The sequence below is a fragment of the Hemitrygon akajei genome, chromosome 21 (genome assembly GCF_048418815.1).
Source record: "Hemitrygon akajei chromosome 21, sHemAka1.3, whole genome shotgun sequence".
Classification (NCBI taxonomy): Eukaryota; Metazoa; Chordata; class Chondrichthyes; order Myliobatiformes; family Dasyatidae; genus Hemitrygon; species Hemitrygon akajei.
Window position 1 is genome coordinate 41,222,906 of NC_133144.1, and position 25,478 is coordinate 41,248,383.

The 25,478-nt window shown below is 41.3% G+C and overlaps 1 protein-coding gene across 3 annotated transcripts in view; it reads right to left on the reverse strand.

The window, feature by feature from the left end:
* The window catches only part of LOC140714253 (rho GTPase-activating protein 22-like), a 524,093-nt gene that overhangs the window by 335,968 nt on the left and 162,647 nt on the right, over positions 1-25,478 (reverse strand). For all 3 annotated transcript variants that reach the window (XM_073025303.1, XM_073025302.1, XM_073025301.1), the window contains exon 3: positions 3,828-3,915. In XM_073025303.1, the coding sequence (XP_072881404.1) occupies positions 3,828-3,915 (88 nt within the window). The remainder of the gene's footprint in view (positions 1-3,827; positions 3,916-25,478) is intronic.

A 25,478-nucleotide genomic window follows, 5' to 3' on the forward strand; every position in this document is an offset into this window, starting at 1 on the left:
TATGTGAAAAAATCTGCACTTGCCACTTCAGACTAGAGTCATCATCTGTCCAGGGACCTGCTTCAGAAGAGGAGGCATAGCTTGTCTCTGGTATCTGTTGGTCCTGCAGCTTCCCTGCGTTTCTCTATTTTATTAAAGCTACTCTGAAATTTCTATCTCTGAAACCTCTTCTTTTTCATTAAAACATTTACTCCCCTCTCTGGAGCCCTGGAATGGTGAAATTCAAATCAATCATAACTAGTGGACTCAAAAATGTGGAACTCAATCTGTATCGCACTCGATTGTTCCTTATTTTAAGCACTGTACTAGGCCAAACTACAAAGAGTACTTATGCAGTTCCTGCGTTCCCTTATATCATTATAATAAATTGAATTTTGCTGGAACTTGTTGAATGCGGGTTGTTCAGAAGACACTGATGCTGTTAATGAAATCAGCAAGATTTGGAAAGTGCAAGAGATTTTCCTGGATAGCTGCTCGTGATTGACTAGTCCGTTAGTCCTGTGAGAGCAAGGAAGTTGAACAGTTGCACGGTTACACCCTCCTGTTACCGGAAGCATGGGGCAACATACATCTATTTACAAGAAGCTGATCCTCCTTCAAAAGTGGGTATTGAACAGCTTTCTTGGGTCTATGCAGTCATTTTGGTGAAGGCACCCTGGCAGCACTGTTGGGAAGTGATTCCCAGAAATTTGACTCACCATTGAAAATTTGCTGATAGCATTTACAAATGTGCATGGGTTATTTTTTTTGGGATGGAGCTAGAAGAACAATTGTATCTTTTGCATATATGTGATCAGCATATATGACCGTCCCCAGTTTTGCTACCCTCTAGGCGTCATTTCAATCTTGTTCAGTGATCTCCTTAGATTTCTCCTTATTCACCTGTTACACTGGTTATTCAGGCAACACTCTCTAGTGCTCTTCAACTTATCATCCACCTTCCTAAACACAATCTCTCCAGTACTCCCCTCCCCTCCAACACACCTGTCTCACATTTCACATATTTTCCGTTTTTCTAATGTACAGTATTTTATGGTAGTTCCTCCTCGATGTAAAATGATCTGAAATGACCTCTTGCTTGAACGTGCCTTGAAACGTCTTTCTGCGAGTGGTTAATATTACAATGATCCACTTTGTACTTATTTTTTTTTTAGATAGATAGATAGATAGATAGATACTTTATTCATCCCCATGGGGAAATTCAACTTTTTTCCAATGTCCCATACACTTGTTGTAGCAAAAGTTATTGTTGTTGTGGAAGAATGATAAGCTCAATCCACAACACAAATAATTGTCATTTTAGTCTACGGATGCCCAAATTAGGAAAAGACCAATTTCCCACTATTATTTGCTAGTTTTCTTAAGAAAGAATTGATTTTGACATGAGTATCAAGAAGAAAAGTCCTAATATCATTCATCAAAGGATTGATGTGTCAGATGGCTGAGGAGACAGTGTGATGAATGATGATTTGGGGAAAAACAGCCAGAATATTTCTGAATAATTGGTATTCCTGTGATCAGAAGGAAGTTGATACAGAATTCAAGTAAAATATCCCATCAGTATCCCCTACTCTTCTTATTTCTCCTATCCCTACAGATTGTTTTCTCTTATATACCTAATAACTAACCTTTGTGCCTTTTTTATTGGAATATTTATAGCAGTTAATTAACTTATCACTTGGGAAGTGGGAGGAAATAGGAATATTGATTGGAAAACCAAGCAAGTGAGCAGGTAAAGTCCTCACAGACATCAATCCCAAGATCAGGATTGAATCTGAACTGCGAAGCCGTGAGGCAGGAGCACTAAACACTGTGCTGCCATGTTACCTAATGTCACGATTGGATGAAAGGCCTTAATTATAACTTACCTTACCTTTCATAAGTTCCTTGCTATTCTATTTAGAAACATAGAAAACCTACAGCACAATACAGGCCCTTCGGCCCACGAAGCTGTGCTGAACATGTCCTTACCTTAGAAATTACCTAGGGTTACCCATAGCCCTCTATTTTTCTAAGCTCCATGTATCTATCTGGGAGTCTCTTAAAAGACCCTATTGTATCCACCTCCACCACTGTTGCCAGCAGCCCATTCCACGCACTCACTATTCTCTGCCTAAAAAACTTACCCCTGACATTTCCTCTGTACCTACTTCCAAGCACCTTAAACCTGTGCCCTCTCATGCTAGCCATTTCACCATCAAGATTTAACTAAAAAGGGACAAACAGTTCACATTGTCCCAACTACAAATAACCTTATTGAATAGTTGCATATTGTGTGGTTTCTACAGTGCAACATAATACTTCTGCTATGCATGATATGGAATTTAATCAAAAACCTGTTTTAAAAATGTTATAGTTTGGCTATAAAGACAGGTGGGAAAATTGCTTGGACAGCTCACAAAAATGCTGAGTGATTGTGGTTTTGTATTTCGTTAATAGGTACAGTGCATAAGACAGACTCGGATTTTGGCTTATATTGAACAAATCCTTAAATGAATTATAAGAACTTTGTAAATGCTTCTTTGGACCTTTCAGTTACATTCAGTGACACCCTAATTAGGGTCATGACAGAACCAATCTCGACAAAGACCATCCTGCCAGATCGCTAGTGTGTAGTGTCTTTGCAAAATCGTCGATATATTCCCCTTTCTGAACTGGCACTGTCTTCTGTAAGACATGTCCCTGAATTAAATTATGTGAATCTGATATAAAGTGATTCCATGAATCAAGATTAAGTCAATTAGCTTGCGCAGACCTTATGCAAATTATGGTTAGGTCGCCCTGCTGAGAGTGCTGCAATCAAATAAACAGACAGCAGATCCTCTGTAGCAGCATTTGTAATAGCAATGCTGATAGTTTAACAACCTCAATTGTTGCAGCAGTTGGGCACAGTTAATGCGATTGGAAGATACACGGAGTGCTGCTGACTACTTGACATGGACGTTGAAGACATTCTACCCCAGTAGATCAAAAGGACAACCAGAATTCACCAAGCATGCAATTATGGTTATCTTACTTAAATATAAATATTGCTTCTGATAAATTCATTAGCATCTGGAGCCAAGTCACTGAACAAACACACCACATCATTTATTCTCCTATGCATCTGGCAACTTTCATACGTAACAGAACATTACTGGCATTCTCGGGCATTTATCTTATTTATCTTCCAGTCTCCTTCACATTGAAGGTATTTGATCTGAAGAGACAATAGGTGGAAACTTGACCTTATTTGCATATGGTAAATGCACATTATAATAATACCACACACATTAAACTTCACTTTAAAGTTCATTCAATAATCTCCATGGAATTGAGCCAAACTTCAGCTTACATACATTTCAGCACACGATCACTGAGGCAACGTTAATTCCTCCAAACAATCGGAGAAAGGAAGATGGAAAAAAACAGTTAAAGGGATTGCCAGAAATACTTTTAAACTTCTAATCATAGCAGAATTGATTTGGAATAAATATAGGAATTGATTAGCTATCTGCCATCTGACAAAAAAACACAAGAGACTGCAGATCACAAAAGGAGAAATAAAATAAATTCTGTAGTGATCATTATTCAAAGTGGACACTCAGTAAGCAAAATGAAAGAAATTGTCCATTGTGTCAAAACCGATGCATGCTGGATTAACATAACCACGTGGTGACATACAGGGTACAAGATCACGTTTAAGTGATGGTTTACTAATCACAAAGTGATCTGAACGCACATTGTAATCAGGACAGGAACAGAACATATCAAAATGAACAATAACATCAAAGGACCTTTAACTTCATCTAGATAAGAACAGAGAGCAACAAGTTCAACCTTCTTACCTGGGACAATCTCAAAGAAGTGTTTACCAGGCTCCTCAGGATTTGCTGTGAACTCATTCACTTGACTCCCTTGCAACTGGATAGATCCCTAGGGACAAAGAAAACTTTGTATTTTGGTGGCAAGAAGAGATTAAGTGCATTGTCTTCAATGCAACTGAATTTCAGAGATCAACGTACATGAGTTATGAGATTGCATGCCCTGTGTGAATATATATATATATATATATCCAATAAAAGAAAATTAGGCTAAGATTTTAGCTGAATGTCCCTTCGGGAGAAAGACAGACTGACATTTTAGGTGTCACTCTATGCTGTAAAAGACAAACATCTGAGCAGTTCAGAGACTGCACCATGCCCTGCATTGATGGCTTTAACACTAATAACCAGGACAAGAGAAGTTTCTATACAGAGAGAGAATTGTTGGATCAGTTATTGCAGTTATTTGCATGAACATCCTAAATCCTGAAGAATTATTCACCACCAGTAATTGACCTTCATACTTTTGCAAAGATAAAGTCAGAATCTAACAGATAGCTTCCACAAGCCTTCCTTACTTAAATTCCTATAAGCGGTTTCATGGCTCAAGGCTCTTTACAAATGTTATTGCATGTGAGATTCTTTCTTTCTGAGCTTTATGACTCATCCATGATTTATGATCAATTCTTGAATGAGTTCAGGGAAGGGGTAACCAAAAACACAAGGCAAGGAGTAATTTGGAAGAAAACTGCATGTCCAACATATTTAGTCAATGGAAAACGAACACTTTCTGTTTATCTCAGTTGGCCCTATGGCAATTTTTTTCCTTCAAGTGTTTAACTCAGTCTTCATGGTCACATTGTTGGTATCTGTGAGTTCATGGTTTGAGGAAAAGATGGAGAAAAACAATGTTGTATAGGGGAAACGGTGAGGTGGGCTGCAATTCAGCTCACACGTTGCCCTGGAATTCAGTGGCCATTTCTTATTGACATATCAGCTAACCAAAATGCCAGGAAAGCTCTTGGCTAATGCTGAGGTGTTGAAGCTGATGGGTATCTTTGTATGTAAAACCAACAGTATAAAGAAAGGGCTTTTCACTAATTGAATTTGTTGGAAATTTATTGTTATTTTACCTCTTATTTTATTTCTTAATCACTGATTAACTGGTCGTTAATCAGTGATTAAGAGATATTTGTCCTCTACAAGTTGAAGCAACCTTTTGGATTGGAGAGATACGAGTTTCAGTCTCACTTTTTTGAGTTGTCAGTCTTATTAGAATTTGCCTGACAACAGAAGTATTGCCAATAGAAAAGAATTGCTTTTGAAGTAGGTTGCTGAAGTCTTTGCTTCCAGAGGTGCATGGATTACTAAACACATTTTTAACCTTCAGAGAGCTTCAACACACAGTATAGTCGTTTTCCACATTAACATGCAAATGCATAAAAATATTGCAAAAAGATCACAATGGACTGCCAGTTATAAGGACATCAGAACATCCCTTCTCTCCACCTTATCTTACTTATAGTGAGGAGTGGCTGACTTTTACACTGTGAAGTAAGCATGTTGCCATCTGCTGTCTCCCATTTTGACTGGCCTACGTTATCTGTGCCTTTGTACATTTGTCACTGAATCGCCACTGAATATCATTGTAGGTGATGTTTCTTGTGGAACCAGTGGTACACCAAGTAGAACCAATGCCTCAAAGTGTCAGAGATGCAGGTTCAATCCTGACCTCAGAGACTATCTGTGTGGGGTTTGCAGGTTCTCCCGGACACTTCGTGGGTTTTCTCCAAGTGCTCCAGATTCCTCCCACATGCCAAGGGGATATAGTTTGGTGTGTTAATTGTCCATTATAAACGGCCCATAGTGTATAGCTGAGTGGTAGAATCTGGCGGAGGATGGAATTGTTGAGAAAGTAGAGAGTATAAGGGTTTTGGCCCGAAACGTCGCCTGTACTTTTTCTATAGATGCTGCCTGGCCTGCTGAGTTCCTCCAGCATTTTGTGTGTGCTGCTTGGATTTTCAGCATCTGCAGATTTTCTTTTGTTTGTTAATAACAAAGAGGATCAGTATAAAGCAACACACACAAAATCCTGAAGGAACTCAGCAGGTCAGGCAGCATCGATGGAAATGAACGGATATCCCACGTTTCAGGCTGAGACCCTTCTTCGGGATCGAGAAGGAAAGAGGAAGATGCCCGAATAAAAGGGTGGTGGGGGGGGGGAGGGGAAGGAGGCTAGCTAGAAGATGATAGGTAAAGCCAGGTGGGTGGGAAAGGGCAAGGGCTGGAGATGAAGAAATCTGTTAGGAGAGGATTACTGTGAAGGGCTACTGTGGTGTGGACTCAGTAGACAGAAGGGACTAATTCTGTACAATATCACTGTAAAGCTCTCTGAGTTAAGAGGCTCTTTACAACAAGGACTTTATAATCTCCCTTTTTATTTTATTTGTGCATTTTTAACGCCAAGCAACAAAACCAAAAGTAGAATATTATAAAATGTTGCTCAAAATCATTCTCAGCCAGCCCCTACCCTTTGGATATTAAACATATCTCATACATTGAGTCAAGTGACAGAAATGGCTGTTATTAAATACACATGACATTAGTAGTGGGGTGAAGTGGCTAAGTCTGAGGAAGTCCACTTTTGGAAATGACATTGAGTTTATTTGCCTCTGCTATAAATACCTAGTTCTGTTGTAATCATAATGGTTTTTCTCTTACGTCTGACAAAGCCCATGACAAGCGAATGCTCCATTTTACCATGAGGAAGTTAGCCAGCAGTTTCATGAATCACACTCTTATTTCGGATTTCTATAAAAAAAGGATTTATTTACATCTCTTTAAAATAGGCGAGGCATGAAAGAAAGACCTTTTTTGATTGTGGACTTCAGGAAGGGGAAGTCCGGAGAACTCGCATCAGTTCTCATAGGAAGGTCAGCGGAGATAAGGCTCTTGTGTGCCAGTAACGCTGCAGATTTATCCTGGGCCAGTCAAATAGAAGGCACACCCTCAGCTCCAAATTGTTAGACGTTTGAGGAGATTTTCCATGTCACCAAAGGCTCTGGCAACTTTCTGTAGATGTAAGGTAGAAACCATTCTGACTGATTGCATCACAGCATGATATAGAAGCTCCATTGCCCAGGATTGCAAGAGATTGCAGAGGTTTGTAGATTCAGCCAGTTCCACCATGAGCACAATCTTCCCCATCATTGAGGACATCTTCAAGAGGAAGGCGGCATCCATCACAAGGGACCATCACCACCCAGGACCTGCCCTCTCTCATTGAGACATGCAAAACAGAAGAGCACAGCACAGTATGGGCCCTTCTGCTTATGTTGTTTTGCTGACCGATATAAAACTACTCCATGATCAAACTAATTCATCCCCCCCATGCAATGCACAGCTCTTCATTTTTCTTATGTCGATGTGCCTAACCAAATCTTTTAATTTTTACTATATATCCACACTCCCAGCAGTGTATTCCAAGGCACCCATCACACTATGAAAAAAAAACAGCTTTGACATCTCCCCAAAACTTTCCTCTACACTCAACGATTCAGAAACATCTTCTTCCCTCTGCCATCAGCTTTCGTAATGGTCCATGAACCTATAAACAGTTTTTCATTATTTCTTTTTTTTGCACTATTTATTATTTTTGAAATTTATAGTAATTTTATGTATTTGCACTGTGCTGCTGCTACAAAACAACCAGTACCACATCATATAAGTCAGTGGAAATAAACCTAAATTCTGGTTCTTCTCATTCCAAGGACAGATTTTTTTATGGTTGAATTAGACAACAAGTTCAAGTTTATTGTTATTTCAACCGTATACATGTATACCACCAAATGAAACAGCATTCCTCTGGACCAAGGTGCTTAGCACATTATGCATAACTCAATCACAACTCACTAATTAATATTACCACAAATAAATTAACAAATAATAAGGTGCATTTATGTCACAAGTTAAAAAGTAAACAGTACAACACTACTGGAGCTTCATACATGGTGAAACCTGGGTGGTGGGAGTGAGTTAAGTAGTCTCACAGGCTGTCTCCCATCCTAACAGTCCTTGTCCTAATGCTATGGTACCTCCTGCCTGATGGGTCAAAGAGATTGTTGGATGATTGGGAGGGACCATTGACAATGTTAAAAGTCCTGCGTAAGCAGCACTCCTGGTGAGTATACATGGGAGGAAGAGAGAGACCCAATGATCTTCTCAGCTGTCCTCACAATACTTTGTAACGTCTTGTGGTTCCTGTACCAAACGGCAATGCAGCTGGTCAGGACACTCTCAATGGTGTCTCTGTAAACATTGGGACCTCACTTGCCTCAGTCTCCTCAGGAAGTGGAGATGCAGCTGTGCTTTCTTGACTAAAGAGGTGGTGTTGAGGGACAAGTGATATTGTCCATTATGTACACTCTTCAAAACCTTGTGCTTCTAACTCTCTCCACAGAGGACCAATTTATGTGCAGTAAGGAGTGGTCAGCCAGAAACTTCCTAAAGTCCACAATCATCTTTTTAGTCTTCTCCACTTTGAGACTCAAGTTGGTGTGCTCACACCATTCTACCAGCCACTCAACATGGTTTTGTTGGCATTGGTTTAATATAAGATGAAAGAATTAATAGGAGTAAAAGAAGATAATTAGGTGATTAAAAACGGGACAGTCAATATTTTGGTTTGAGACCTTTCATGTGGATTAAAAGATAAAAGGGAAGAGGGTAGACCACTTGAAACTGTTTCAATGTTCAGCAGAATTGGAATCTCTTTGTATAATCTCTGCACTTCGACGCTGCGGTTCTGTAAATTTTAATACAATTTCGCAACAAAATCCACCATTGTTTTAAATCAACACACACAACGTGCTGAAGGGACTCAACAGGTCAGGCAGCATCAATGGAGGGAAAAAAACAGTCAACATTTTAGGACGAGACCCTTCATCAGGACCAAGTTCTTATCATAATTTTTATCTCCTTGGTTAGACACATACTTCATTCTGATGTCATGTGAAATAAAAAGAGCAGTCCCATTACTGCATAAAAAGTTTAAAACATATATTGATGAATATTCATATATATTTTATGTTTCCCCTTGACTAATTTTCTTTGTGTCAAGATGGATCTCAGGTTTATACAACTTTGACAAACTCTTCAGTCGGATGGAAAGATTAGAAGCTGCCAATCATACCAAGTGTTTCTCTGAGCCCAGTACTACTGACCTGTCAAAGGTTTCTAATATTTTCTATTTTTATTTCAGCTTTACAGAACCTGCTGTTTTTGTGGTTTTAGTTTGATATTGGACCCTTTTGACTTTTGCCAACATTTGGAGACAACTTCAACAGCTGGTTGAACTGTACAGATAACGTTCACTCTCATCCTCCTGATCTACTCAGTTCCTCCGAAACCCATCTGTACTACCTCCACCATCTTGCTTCATTTTCCTTCTTTCCTTCCTCCACCCACCCAATCTGCCAACATCCACACACCCCTTCCACTGGGTTTCCTCCCCCCTCCTGTTGCTATCTACCCATCCACCTCCATTGTTTGGTTCTGTGTTCTACTTTCATTTCCTATCAGATTCCATCATCTGCAGCCCTTTGTTGCCTCCACCTATCACCTCCCAGCCTCTGTCACCACTTCCACTCTTCCCTCATCCAATGAACCCCTCCACAACTGCATCCATTTATCTCTTGCCAGCTCGCACTCCACACCTTCCTTCACCTCTTTATTCTGACAATCTCCCCTCTCCCCTCTGTCCAGATGATATGCCTCAATCCAAGATGCTGACTGTCCCTCAAAAGATGTTGCATAAGCTACTCGGTTCTTCCATCATTTTGTTTATTGGAGCTGAGATGTTCAACCGCTTGCAGAGTGTATTATAAGACTGTAAGATATAGGAGCAGAATTAGGCCATTTGGCTCCGCCATTTCATCATGGCTGATCTAATTTTCCTCTCAGCCCCAACCTCCTGCCTTCTCTTTTATCTCTTCATGCCCTGACCAATCAAGAATCTATTAGCCTCTGCCTTAAATGTACATAAAACTTGGCTGTCCCAGGCACCAGTGGCAAAGAATTCCACAGATTCAAAACTCCCTAGCTAAAGAAATTTCTCCTCATCTCCATTCTAAAAGGATGCTCCTCTACTCTGAGGCTGTATCATCCGGCCTCAGTCTCTCCCACCATAGGATATCTCCTTTCCACATTCACTCTATCAAGGCCTTTCACCATTTGATAGGCTTCAATGAGGTCACCCTCATTCTTCTGAATTCAAGTGAATACAGACCTGGAGCCATCAAACACTCTTCATATGACAAGCCACTCAATCCTGGAATTCTTCATGTGAAGCTCCTTTGTATTCTCTCCAGTTTCAGCACATCCTTTTAAAGACAAGGGGCCCAAAACTGCTCACAATAGGTGCCAAGTCCCTTTGCAGCTCAGGTTTTTCTTTGTATTTTCTATTTGGAAAATACTTAACTCTTTCATTTCTTCTACCAAAGTGCATGACCATATACTTCCTGAAACTGTCTTCCATCTGCCATTTCTTTGCCCATTCTCCTAATTTGTCTAAGTCCTTCCGTAGTCTCTCTACTTCCACAAAACTACTTGCCCTTCCACCTATCTTCATATCGTCTGCAAACTTAGCACCAAAGCCATCAATTCCATCATCAAAATCATTGACTTATAACATAAAAAGAATAAGTCCCAACACAGACCCTTGTGGAACACCAGTAGTCACTGGCAGCCACATCTGGAAAAGGCTCCCTTTATTCCCACTCTTTGCCTCCTGCCAATCAGCCACTGCTTTATCCATGCTAGAGTCGTTCCTGCAATACCATGGGCTTATAGATTGTTCAGCAGCCTCATGTGTAGCACCTCGTCAAAGGCCTCATGAAAATCCAAGTACACCACATAAACTGATACTCCTTTGTCTATCCTGCTTGTTACTTCTTCAAAGAATTCCAGCAGATTTGTCAGCTGAGATTTCCTTTGAGGAAACTATGCTAAGGCCTATTTTATCAAGTGACTCCAAGTACCCTGAGACCTCACCAGAACTTGGCCAGAAGTTGTGGCAGCACAGTGGCATAGCTGGCAGAGCTGCAGTCTCACAGTGCCAGGGACCCATATTCAGACTTGACCTGGCGTGTTGTCTGTGTGAATTTTGTACGTTCACCCCGTGACCACACAGATCTCTCCGGGATGCTTTGGTTTCTTCCCACATCCCAAGATATGCAGATTGGTAGACTAACCGGCCGCTGTAAACTACCCCAAATATGTAGGTGAGTGCTGGAATAATAGGTTGTGGGGGGAATTAATGAGAATGTAGGGAGAATACAATAATGGGAATTATGCAGGATTAGTGAAAATGGGTGCTTGATTGTCATCACAAACTAGATAGGCTGAAGGCCCTGTGTCATTGTTGGTTGACTCGAAGCTACCTTCAAACACAGGAGTCACATGTTCTAGCCTTAGTGCTGTGGCATGGAATCTCTCTCTCTCTTATCTGAGACCTGATAACTCAGCACAGGCTGGAGGTCAAGGCAGAGATTTTCCACTTGTGCACAGTTCAGTATCCCAGCAGAAAGCTATTTACCTGTCACAGTGTCTGCTAATACCCAACAGCCAATTGGAAGCAAGTTATAAACCAGAGGTCTAGTCGAACAGATCCATACAGCTCAGCTAACAGTGGGGCTTGACTCCAAAACATGGCTACCACCCAATGGCAAATCAAAAAATGCAAATACAGACTATTCAGCAGGTCAGATAGCTTCAGTGAGAAGAGAAACAGATGAATGTTTTAGTTTGAAGAACCTTCACCAAACCCAACAGGTGGTTTACACTTTTCCAGGTTTGTTCTTCAATTGTGGCCAAACTTAAATGTGGTGAAGATGAGGTTCTGAAGATACTTGCAATGAGAAGTCCATGTGCACCAGTGCATTGTCAACAAATAACCATCAGGCAGCTGTAATAAAGGGTCTTCAACCTGCCACGTCAACTCTGTTCCCACTTTCACAGACGCGATCTGTTGAATTTTGATATCTTATGTTTTCAACTCATCAAACATAAACTGCCATGAACTTTATACCTGGTATTTATATCTTTATACTAATAAGCTTACTTATTTTGATTGAAGTTTTACAAATTGGACTGCAGTTTATCCCTGGATTTTGGGCTCCCACTGGATTGGAGATGGGGGGAGGGAAGAGTGATGCAGAACAGATCATGTGATGCTCGATCTAGCCTGCTATTCCCAGCTCGTTCATTTTCCTTAGATGGGTAACAGAAACAATTTGGATTAAGCTGCTTTGGAGCATACTATACATTTCTGCTCATTGCTATTATTTATGTATGGTCATTAGTACATATAAAATACATTTTTAAATAATTTTGCTCTTCTATTCTGTAGAATACTTAACTATTTAAGATACTATTTATGGAATTTTAACACATTTCTTGAGTAGAAATTAACACCATGGTCATACGTATATTTAAACTTCATTATTTAAATAACTTTGCACATTAATTGTGTTGAGTTTTGAACTATTTAAGCCATTACTTACTGAATTTTAATCCATTTCATAAGTTGCTAGGATTGCTAGTTATTCACATTGATTAGTTTACTAACCTGTCCCTTAATGTATGATTTTTTTCCCCTGAGGGCAAATGATAAAGCTCAGATATAATCTTTAAATTTGGAACAATGTTGAAAATCAGCAAGAAAATTTTCTGAGGTGATGTTATGCTCTATTTAGGCAGGCTTCGGTTCTTTGCGGGAATAGGACCTATTCTCGGGGTTACATGACTGGCCATTATTTGACATGCCGAGGGTTTAGCCTGAGATTCTCAATCATGTTTGGAAGCCTAAGATCTTGTGGCTCTGAAGCCGGGTGGATCGAGGGTCAGTGTCACGGCAGGAGACTCGTGTGTCATCGAGGAGGTCGGAAAATCTTCTACTGTGGGCCCGAAGACCCGAGGTCTTAGCGATCTTCGGACACAGAGCTCAAAAAAGCGAAGAAACGGACTTTTAACATCATAAACCAGCGAGTTGTCGTTACGTCTCCCACTCATTGAAAAAATGGGGGACACCTCCCTCTCCCTTGCCAGGGAGAGACAAAGCCTTTGGGGTAACTTTGGTCTGCGTCTTTGCTATTGCTTAGCACATGCTTGGGCTCGGTGATGTAACAATGTGCGCATTTTTTTTGCCGGTGGGGTGGGGGTATCATTGCTAGCTGGCCCTTACATGCGAGGGGGGGAGCTGGGGGGACTTTGGGGCTCTCACGTTTAACTGTCATTCATTCTTTGGGGCACTTCTCTGTTTTTGTGGATGTTTGCGAAGAAAAAGCATTTCAGGATGGATATTCTATACATTTCTCTAACATTAAATTTGACCTTTGAACCTTTGATTTTCTAGGTAAAGGATGAGCCTCTCTGACTGCAAGTGTGTGACAAGTGGTGTGCTGCAGGGATCGGTGCTGGGTCCATTGGTGTCTGTCATCTATAACAATGATCTGGTGGATAATGTGGTAACCTGGATGAGTAGATTTGCAGATGACACCAAGATTGGGGACATAGCAAACAGCGAAGAAGACTATTAAAGCTTGCAGTGGTATTTAGACCAGCTGGAAAAACAGACCGAAAAATGGCAGATGGAATTTAATGCAGATTAGTTTGAGTTGCTACACCTTGGGAGAGCAAACCAGGGTAGGACTGACACAGTGATAGGTAGGACACTGAGCAAAGCGGTGGAATAGAGGGATTTGGGAATGCAGATTCATAGACAGGGTCGTAAAGAGAGCTCTTGACACATTGGCCTTGATAAGTCAAAGTACTGAGTACAGGAGTTGGTAATTGTTGAAATTGTATAAGACATTGATGAGGCCCAATTTGAAGTATTTTGTGCATTTCTGCTCACCTACCTACGGGAAAGATATCAATAAGATTGAAAGAGTGCAGAGGAAACTTACAAGGTGTTACCAGGACATGAGGACCTGAGGTATTGGGAAAGGTTGAACAGGTTAGGACTTTATTCCCTGGAGTGAAGGAGAATGAGTGGAAATTTGATAGAGGGACACAAAATTACGTGGGGCGTATATTGGGTAAATGCAAGCAGGCTTCTTCCACTGAGGCTGGGAGAGTCTGGTACCAGAGGTCAAGGATTAAGGGTAAAAGGTGAACTGTTTAAGGGGATCATGAGGAGGAACATATTTACTCAAAGGATGGTGAGAGTGTGGAAGGAGCTGCCAGTGGAATTGGTAGATCTGGGATCATTTTCACTATTTAAGAGAAATGTGTATAGGTACATGGGTGGGAGGCGTATGGAGTGGTTTGATCATTGATCTGGTCAATGGGGTAGGCAGATTAATAGTGTGGCACAGACTAGAAGGGCCAAAGGGCATGTTTCTGCGCTGTGGTGTTCTATGACTCCATGACTCTAAACTAGAAACTAGGAACTAGGAGCCGGAGTTTGACTCAAGGCTTGAGACAAAGATTATATCGGTGACTATATCAGTACATTGGCTTGGCAAATTACATAAAGTTGAAAGAAGCCATACAAGATGGAGTTCAGTCTTTGAAGTGATTTGGAAAGTTACCAAGCCGGAACAAACAAATGGAATTTCGTTGCATTTCTAGGAGGTATTTGAGAACATAGGAACAGGAATAAGCACTCAGCTAGTTACACCCCTGACAAAATCTAATAAACTTGTTTCTAACATCTAAAAATCTTACCACTGCTTCCTTAATAATGGATGCCAGCATTTCCCAGAGTTAAATGTTAGGGTAATGACTCTGTAGGTTCCCAGCATCTCCCTGAATAGCCAAACTGGCACAATCTTTCCAGCATTTGGGGAATTCTGGCAATCACAGTGATGTCCCCACTATCTCCGTAGCCAGCCTGGTCAGCCTTTAGACTCACTGGCTTACCCAGTACCTTTTCCCAGTTGTAATGACCTTAAGTTTCTCTGCCTTCTGATTTTGTTTTGTGTGATTATAGTCGATCCCACATTAAGGTGATTGTTGCATACCTAGAAAACCATCCGTATCACGAATTTCGGTAACGCAAAGCCACATTACCATGCATGTGTCAAGAAATGAGAATTGAAAGAAATTTATGCTTATTGTGAGAGCGAAGGTTTATTCTGTACTTCAGAGTTTTTGGTGGTGATGTGTGTATTTGTAAGGGTGAATTTTTGTTACCTAACCTGTTGGAATGTGGGAGTCATCCTTAATGGAATTTTTAATGTTTTCTATTCTGAAAGTAGATATAAAATAGTTGTTCAAATTCCCTGCCATTTTTTCTCATTTTTGATAACCTAGTTTGACTTCCTGAGAGCCTATGTTTACCTTGGCTACTTTTTCCCCTCTTAAATACAGTACATGAGGAAACTCCCATTGTTCGATTTCTCTTATCACATATTTTTTCTATTTTTTCTGTTTTCCTCTTTGCTAGCTTCAAAAACTTTCACACCCCTCCGGTCTATCACTACTTTCTGCAGCATTGGTAGACCTTTCTTTCAGTTTGATGACATCCTTAACTCCCTATATTCACCACAGATAGATCATTCTTTTCACATTCTTCTCAATCAAACAGATCTTGTTGAGAATTATAAAGAAAAACCCTTAAATGGCAAATGCTTCTTTAGCTTTAAACCATTTTCCCATTTAACTTTATCCACGTAGAGTGATAGAGGAACCCTGCACAAAATCAGGCCCCTTTGTGATCATGCCCATGCTACCCAATAAATGCCCATCTACACTAATCCCACTTCCTAGCACTTGGTTTGTAGTTTTCATAGCACAAGCAATTGAAATGATCTTAAAGAATTATGAGAGTACCTGCTTGCACCAGTCCCTCAAGCAGAGTGTTATAGATCGTACCCATCCTGTGCATGAAAAAATTCCTCCATAGATCCCATTTAAATGTTACCCTTTCCCCTAAATCTATGCTCTCTAGTTTTAAACACCATCTCTCTTTTCCATGCTTACATTTTTTAAAACTCTACTTTCACTCCTTAAGTTTCCCCACTCTCAAACTGAAGGTGAAATTCATCGTGTGATGATTACTCTTCCCTCAACAGTCCTTTACAATGAGATCATTAATTTAACTGTCTCAGGACCAGACGTAAAGTAGTCTGACCTTCTAAGCATTTCCAGTACTGTCGGGTATTATTTATCTAAAAATAACCTGTTCCCTGGTTGCACTCTGACATTTTGTTTCGGGAAACTGCCCCAAGTCCGTTCCAGGAACTGTTTTACAAGATCACTTCCGCCACTCTCATCTGCCATGTATACAGAGTGGATTGTTACCGTAACTATGGATACCATCTTGACCTCCGGTGTTGACTGTATGGAGTTTACACAATCCTCCTGTGACAAAATCCTTTTCTCCCACATTTCAGGGATATGTCGGGTTAGGAGATTTACTGGCCACTGTAAATTGCCCCTGGAGGCAGGGGCAGTGAGTGTTACAATCTTATATGACGTGAAACTGATGAAAAGAAATGGGATGAATGTAGAATGCATAATTGCCACTGTGCACTTGATAGGCCAAAGGGCCTGTTTCTTTGCAATGTTACTCCATGATTCTAGATTTCTTTCCCCATTTTTTCTTAAATCTGTAAAAGAGTCCATTTAGTTTGGGACTTCCACTGGTGCTTCTTACTCTCATTTCCCAGACTGATCCCTACCTTCAAAGCCAGTCATTTCTCACCATACTGCTGATCTCATTGAAATCCATCAGTCTCCTTTTCCTTCCTGTCTATTCTTCTAAAGTGTCAAGCTACCCAGAATAAACTGTTAAAACTGTTTTGTATTTGAGTAGACTTTCTTGAAGCAAACACCTTTAATTTTATTTATAATCTTTAACTTCCTTTCAAGAGAACATAAGCATTCTTTGACCTTCAAAGCAGCTCCATGTTAATACCTCAATTACTTACCACTTCATTGGAAAGAAGCTTTCAGCACAACAATCTGCTCATGAATTTATTTGTCAGAAACATTTCCACAGGATCATGAAAACAGCCTGTGTCTAGAATGACTGTATTGGGATTCAGGAAGGACCCTTTCTGCTTACTTTGGGAAGTATCCAAATATCATGTTCACAGTTGCTTAAAGCTATTTCCTGTTTGTGTGTGTGTGTGTGTGTGTGTGTGTGTGTGTGTGTGTGTGTGTGTGTGTGTGTGTGTGTGTGTGTGTGTGTGTGTGTGTGTGTGTGTGTGTGTGTGTGTGTGTGTGTGTGTGTGTGAGAGAGAGAGAGAGAGAGAAAGAGACAGACAGACAGACCACACATAGGCTGTTGGCTACAGAGGTTACCATCACACTTTACAGTCCCAGCGATTGGAAGAGTGGGGTTAAATTCCCGCCACTGTGTGTAAGGAGTTCTCATCTTCTCCTCTGCTAAGCTACTAAGTTGTGGGCATGCTACATTGGTGCTGGAAACATAGCAAAGCTTGTGAGCTGCCCTCTGCACATCCCCGGACTATGTTGGACGTTGAAGCAAATGATACATTTGACTGTACGTTTTGGTGTTTCAATGTACAGTATATGTGACAAAGAAAACTTACCTGTCTATAAAAATGATATTGATAATGTGTGTACCAAACTAAGAACATTATGAACACAATAGACAATAGAGGTAAATGCCTTGGCAAAGGGCTTGCTCATGAACAACTACCAAACATTCCCCATTCTTTGAAATGAGAGCTGATTCAGTTGTTTCAGCCAAAGGCTACAGTAAGAGATAAGAGTGTATGGGGGGAAATAAAATGCACTCCACCACAAGTGATTATGATCTGAATGAAGCATGAAGGGACTGTGGGAACAGCGTCAATAATACATTTCCGAAGGCAAGCAGATAATACTTTAAAAGAAAAGAAAACGTTGGGTAATGAGCAAAGACCAGAAACACAGGGATTACTGCAAGGCTGAGTAAAGAGCCTGTATGACACAGTAGGTCAAAATGTCTGCATCATTCTGTGAATTGGTAAGGGAAGATAAAGTAAACATGACTTTATTAGATAATACACTAACTTTTAGTGGTTTTTCTAAAAGCAACATATCAAATTATCAGTCCACTAGTTCCTGGAGACACATTTGCCAGTCTCCAGCTGCTGAATATAAAGCTTCTTTTACAAATACACAACCTATTGCATTGTGGAATCAAGTGAGAAAAGCCTACAGCTATACTGTGACAGCTGACAGTGAAACAGGACATATTGTTGTGATCATTTGCAAGAGGAAATTTTGACAGTAAGCCAAAGTTTTGACAAAAGTAAGTAAAGGTGCTTATCAATTGTACGCTAATCCTGTTTTCTAATAACACTTTGGCGATCAAAGAGACTTCGCTGCCGCTACCAAACCGGAAGTATGCTTGCAATATCCCTCTACAGTTGTCAGCATTTCACTGTGCATCTTTGCTGACCACTATACTGGTTATTAGCACTATGTTGTGCATAGGAAGATTTTCTTCTCCAGCCCTGGTAATAGCTGAAATGCTCAAACAAAGTGGCTCCGTACTACGTCCAGCGTAAAAGCTCGAGGACCAGTATTGATTAAACAATCAGCTCTGTAAACATGAAATTCAGTTGTATCTATTTTCACTCAGCTTAATCATCTCCAGAGCAAAATTATTTAACATAAGCCACTAAAATGATTAATGTTCCTAATTTCAATTAGGGAAACATGATATTTGAATCATTAGCTATCAAATAGATCATATTTTATTTTGGTAGGTCCAATTCCAAGTCTACTCCATTAAAGCAATTAAATTCAATGTCAATAGGAAATTGCTCGTATACCATTTATCATGAGGGCTGCATGCTCGGTAACACAGATATGTTATGAAATGAATCATCGGAATCATTCTGTGCCGCTGAACAAAGCCTAGTTGTTCAATGTTGCTAAAATGAAGGGAGAATCCTCTGATATCTCCTCAAATGACAACCCAGTGGTTTACATGATTAACAGTTAACAGTAGGCTTTGGAATCTCTGGGCAAGGGCAGTGAGCGCTGCTCCCTGCTTTTTTCTCATTATGTAGAGTCATCCAAGTAGTAGCTGGGGAAAGATAGGTTCAGTCATTGCCTCCCCCGCCCCCCACTTTCAGGTTGATTGCAATCCCTTTACCCCAGACTTGGATGATAGAAACATAGAAAATAGGTTCAGGAGTAGGCCATTTGGCCCTTCGAGCCTGCACCGCCATTCAGTATGATAATGGCTGATCATCCAACTCAGAACCCTGTACCTGCTTTCTCTCCATACCCCCGATCCCTTTAGCCACAAAGGCCATATGATGATGTGCAAGGGCTGTTGGTGTCTACCAAAGCAAAGGCCACAGTCTGCAAAAGATGGAGTCAAAGTCAAAGGGTCTATCATCGAATAACAAGGGATAATAGTGGAATTACTCAGCAGGTCAGGCAGCATTTGTTGAGAATGGTTCATGCTTCAGCATCACCACTGAAATGAGAAAAACTAAAACATGCCTGCTTTCTAACTTTTCCTAGTTTGTTAACCTGAAACATTTCTATGTTTCACTATAGATGTTGCCTGATTTGAGTGTTTCCTCTATTTTCCCTTTTCATTTCAGGCTTCCAACATCTGTAGTTTTGTTTTGATTCTGAGAGCCACATCATGCACTGAAACTCAATAACCACTTCAATAATTTTCATATACTTAGTTACATGTAGTTATTTATTTAGCCATACAGCATGCAGTAGGCCCTTCAGGCCATGCCAAGCCTGCTATCCCACAACCCTAATTAACCCTAACATAATCACGGGACCATTTACAATGACCAATTAACCCACCCGGTACATCTTTGAACTGTGAAAGGGAACTGGAGCTCCTGGGGAAACCCTTGCGTTTCGTGGGAAGGACATACAGAGACTCCTTGCACAATGGTGCCAGAATTGAAATCTGAACTGCAGAACACCCCGAGCTGTAATAGTGTAACACCAACCATGACACTGCTGTGCTGTACAGTCAGTAGCACTTTGGCGTCCTTGTGGCAGCTGTGAGGTTGGTTATACATTGCCTGCTTCTCCAGAAGCAGGATGGGTGAGTTGTTCAGGCTGACTTTAGTGGTGACATGCCATGCAAAGTCGCGGTAGGGCTCAGCTGTGGTGAGACCTCTCTAATCCCCCAAATCCACAGTCTGCAGAGCAACTTTAATAATGGATTCATTTGCAATTGCTTTAGGTTATTCAGTGGGTCTGATGATAGGAATATGTACTGGAATAATTAATGTTTAATGATAATGATATTTCTGTACCAGAGCAGAGGAAGGCACAATAAGTACAATTGTTTGAAATCAAATAACCACTGGTCTTTAATAGCTAATTAGAAAACAAAATGTTTTGGCTGGACCTGCTGCCTACTTCTCCTGTGTGACAGAGCATCTTTCTTGAAGACAATGAACTAGGTTCCTGCAGCTTGACGGAACATTTTCTATTAAGATGTAGACACAAGAGTCTGCAGATGCTGGGATCCAGACCCTCACACAGTCTGCTGGAGGAACGCTGCTGGTGTTACCTCTTGGGAGCCTACGTCAGGTCTCTTCTCAAAGCTGTCATCAGGCAGGAGGTACGGGAGCCTGAATACCCTCACCTGAGGGCTCAACAACAACATCTCCCCCTCCACCATTGTGGAACGAGCTTCCGGTACAAGTGGTAGAGGCAGGTTCGATTTTGTCATTAAAAAAAAAATTGGATAGGTATATGGACAGGAAAGGAATGGAGGGTTATGGGCTGAGTGCAAGTAGGTGGGACTGAGACTAAGCATTCAGCACCGACTAGAAGGGCCGAGATGGCCTCTTTCTGTGCTATAATTGTTATATGGTTATATATCTGGTTCTTGACAGCCTGAAAAACCTGAACACCTTCTAAGACCATATTTCTTTCTTGTCCTCCCGACTTGCACTAGTGTTGTTACATTGATTTTCACATGTAAGTTATATATAATTTATGCTAATTTGTCATATTTGTGATGAATGGTGCTGCTGCTGCTGCAAAATAGCTCATCTTAATGCCAATAAACTTGAATGGAGTACTATTGTTAGTTGCTACTGATAACATGTCTTAGAGTGGATTGTCATCTGTAAAAGTTTCCTAGAGAAACTCTCATAAAACACAGCTTGCAGAAACTCTCAACAGGTCTGACTAAAATGACCTAGCTGCTTTCCTTCATGTCTGTTGACAGACACCACTGACACTGACTGCTGGCACCTCCCTTTGCCTTCACCTTTTCTACCTTGTCTCCTGAAAGCGCTGATCACAGATCTGCTGCCACGTGACTGCAGCGCAATCCTCTTTCTGTCCAAAGCTGCGTCAGCTCATGATTCATCGACGGGGGCCATCACACTTAAGAGGGAAAGATTAGCTTAATGTGTCACATGTCCATTAAAGCATCAAAACATACAGTGAAAAGCATCATTTTGCATCAGAGGGTTGTGCTCTGGGAAGCCTGCAAGTGAACGAGAATTAATTGTTGGCCTGGACAGCCAAAGTTATTGTCCCTATCTACTTTGTGAGAGTGCACTGGAAGCTGTTGTATCCAGAGCAGAAGGGACAATGGTTTGCCTCCCTGCCAACAGTACAGTACTCCTTCAGTATTAACATAGAACACAGAGCTACAGTACAGTACAGCCCGTTCAGCCCACATTATCGTGCTGACTCTTTAACCTACTCTAGAGCCAATCCAACCCTTCCCTCCTATAAAACATTGAGCACTACTGCACACTACAGACCCTTTGGCACACAATGTCATGCGAACCTTTCAGCCGACTCCAAAGTCAATCTAACTCTTCCCTCTTACAGAGTATAGAGCAATAGAAAGCAGAGGTTTGGCCCACAATGCATCAGAACATCAGGCTAGATCTTTATCGGCAATCTGAATTCAGCATACGGACTCAGAGGCAAAGATACAAGCACCTGATTGTCAGCTGAAAGGAGCTGATGTTGTGAACCCTTGTTCAATGTGACTGTAATCAGCCTCAAGAACTTGAGAAGTTTTTCTCTGGTGCAAGATTGTGGCAGATGGAGGCATAGCTCACAGTCTGTAAATCACAAGGTAAAATAATGATGTAGCCTGTCAGTAATGCTTCAATTAAGATATAGAAACAGAGGGAATGCCACACAGAAGCACTTAGTGATTAACTTTGCTTCCTCATGCATTAATTTGTTTTAAAGCTCAATCATGTCCATACATTTAGCTAAAGGAGGAACCTGATAGAAAGAAGTGTTTGATATTTTGTTCATACAATTGTATCTGCATTGACAAATTACAACAGCTTCTCAGATGTCTGTCATTGTGATGATGATACAACCTTCTTCTCCCAACTCAAACTTCAAAAAACAAACTTCCAAAGGCATTGCTTATCAAGACTGGGAGCTTTTATGCCTCTGTCTTTATTCTCCTCCACCTGACGAGATCTGAACTGACATCTTTGAACAATAATGAAAGTGTGCTGCTTTGACAAGGAGTGATCCCTTAGATTGGATTACATTGAAATCCTGGCTGCCTGTTCAAATGGTTCATCTATCTCGAGTACTTGGCAATGCAGTCATCCGGGGTCTAAGAGAATATCTCCCCTTCAAACAAAATCAGACGAGCTGGTCGTTCATTATGCTCACAGCTATGGGATCTTGCTGTGCTGAAAATGGCTGCTGCTGGGACCTCCAATTAGGGGTTATTAAGCACAAGATAGATCTCCACGTCACTGCCATCACCATGACAGGTGACAAAGCCGTCATCACTACCTCGACACCAAATATTCCTTGATCTACAAATGGACAATTTAAGAATTTTTATTAAAGTCCAATAGACTCTTTGGGATATTTGTCCTTGAATTAGGGAGCTGTTCTTCTTTATAACAGATAGTATAATGCTCTCTGCCTGTATGAACACAGTGTACCAGAACATCCCTAATGCATTTTCAAATCACTAAGTCACTGAGTCATAGAACATGAAAGCAGGCCCTCTGCACAAGTGAATCCAAGTCTTCAGTTACATGGAATTTACTCCTGACAAAAGTAAGATAACACAGTTTGGGAGTCAGATATTGGGTATCTACCAGGGGTTCCCGGTTTCCTCTATGCCATGGACCAACACAGTTAAGCAAGAGGCCCGAGGACCCCAGGTTAGGAACCACTGCTGTAAGTGGGAGGGCACGAAGTAATGCTGACGAACTGACTGAACCAAGTCCATAGCTTGCTGCCACAAAATAACAAATCTCATGACATATGTCAGTGTAATAAACCTGACCCTGTTGGTGGAAATTCTCTGAAATTTACGACACATTTCAGTAGATCAGTGAAGAAGGCGTACGACTCGCTTGTGCTCATAGATTGGGGGAAGGACAGAAAAGCTGAGCCATTTTGTCGCAGCTTTTTACAAAATGCTAGATAGGTCGCACTTGGGAGAACTGTATGTCACCATGTTACTGGAAGGAAGTGATAGCTCAGAAGTAGTACACGCACGCACAATGTGCTGCAGGAACTCGGCAGGCAACATCCTACTCAGGAACTCAGAACTGCTCAGTTCCTCCAGCATTCCGTATGTGTTACTCTAAATTTCCAGCAGCTGCAAAACCTCTTGTATTTATCATTGCTCAGGAGAGAATGCAGAGGAGATTCACGAGCATACTGCCTGGGTTGGAGGACTTGAATTATGGGGAGAGGTTGAATAGCCTAAATTTGTTATCCCTGGTGCAAAGGAGGTGAGAGGTAACCTGATACAGGCATTTAACATAATAAAAGGCATAAACAGAGGAGATTTTACAAGATGGGTGACCCACCTATTATCATTACTCTTCAGAGATTGTCCGTCTGGCATCAGTGGTCGCATAACCAGGACTTGTGAAATGCACCAGTTGCTCACTTGATCATCCACTACTGCTCCCATGTCCTCACGTGACCCTGATCTGGGGTGGGGGGGGGGGGCTATTGAGGTGCTACACTTTGCCCAAGCATCGATGGCTGCTCATTCCACATTATCACCACCTCTGAGTGAAGAAGTTCCCCCTCATGTTCCCCTTAAACACTTCACCTTTCACCCTTAATTTATGACCTCTAGTTCTCAACCAAGTCCAGTGGAAAGAGCCTGCTTGCATTAATCCTATCTGTATCTCTCATGATTTTGTGTTCCTCTATCATACGTCCCTTTCTAAGGGAGTGTTAGCACATGGCCAAGTGGTTCAGGCATTGGTCTAGTGATCTGAAGGTCGCTAGTTCGAGCCTCAGCTAAGGCAATGTGTTGTGTCCTTGAGCAAGGCACTTAACCACACATTGCTCTGTGACGACACAGGTGCCAAGCTGTATCGGCCCTTCCCTTCCCTTGGACAACATCGGTGGCGTGGAGAGGGGAAGGCTTGCAGCATGGGCAACTGCTGGTCTTCCATGCAACCCTGCCCAGGCCTGCGTCTGGAAACTTTCCAAGGCGCAAATCCATGGTCTCTCGAGACTAACGGATGCTTATTTCATAAAGGAGAAGATGGAAGGAGGACAAGTATTCTTTGAGGAATGGCAACAGACCAGTAATTGCTCCTAAGGACTGGATACCACTGAGACTACATAAATGCAAAATCGAATCTCACAGGGAAAGATTTCTGTTCCTGCCATCGATAATAGTTCCAGTAGGGGAGAAATAATGAAGAGGAACTGGTAAAAATGTAAGCAGGGTTTGATACTGCTGTGAAAGATGTCTGTGCCTGAATTCTTTAACCTGGAGGAATTTTGTATGGAGTCAGCACACGGATTCAAGAGAATTGTCTTGGTCAAATAGTAAGGGCACCTGAGACAATGGAGACTGGTCACCGGTCTTGGCTGTTTGATGTGTTATTTCTTCAGAGGTACTCTTCTGTACACCACCGTTCTACCGCAAGGTTATTTGAGTCATCTTCCTGTCAGCTTGAACCAGTCTGGCCACTCACCTCTCAGTTCTCATTAACAAGGCATTTTCACCCATGGAATTTTGTTTTTTTTGGTTTTTGCACCATTCCCTGTAAACTCCAGAGACGGTTGAGCATGTAAGTCCCAGGCGATAAACCGTTTGAGATATTCAAACCACTCGGTCTGGTATCAACAATCATTTCACGGTCAAAGTCACTTCGATCACATTTCTTACCAATTCTGATGTTTTTGTTAGAGCAACAACTTAACCTTGTGACCATGTCTGCATGCTTTTATTCATTGAGTTGCTGCCACATGATTGGCTGATAAGTTATTTGCATTAATGAGCAGGTATACAGGTGTACCTAATAAAGTGGCCGCTGAGTGTACACACTCATAAACACGTACATTCACACACACAAGAATGCAGACACCCATATGTACGTGCATTAAAAGACACAGAAACACATCCACATTCACATACAAACACAAGAGGGCTATGAGTAACCCAAGGTAATTTCTAAAGTAAGTACATGTTCCACACAGCATTGTGGGTCGAAGGGACTGTATTGTGCTGTAGGTTGTCTATGTTTCTACATAATGACACACACATGCACACACAAACACACACATAATTGAAATTCTCTACCCACTCAGATGCGTACGTACACACACACACACACACACACACCTGCCCATATTCTAATGGCATTCATACAGATCAAGTTCTCCCACCTATATCAGAAACACCTGTGAGTTCATTGTACACATCTCAGAACAGACAAGTCTTGTGTT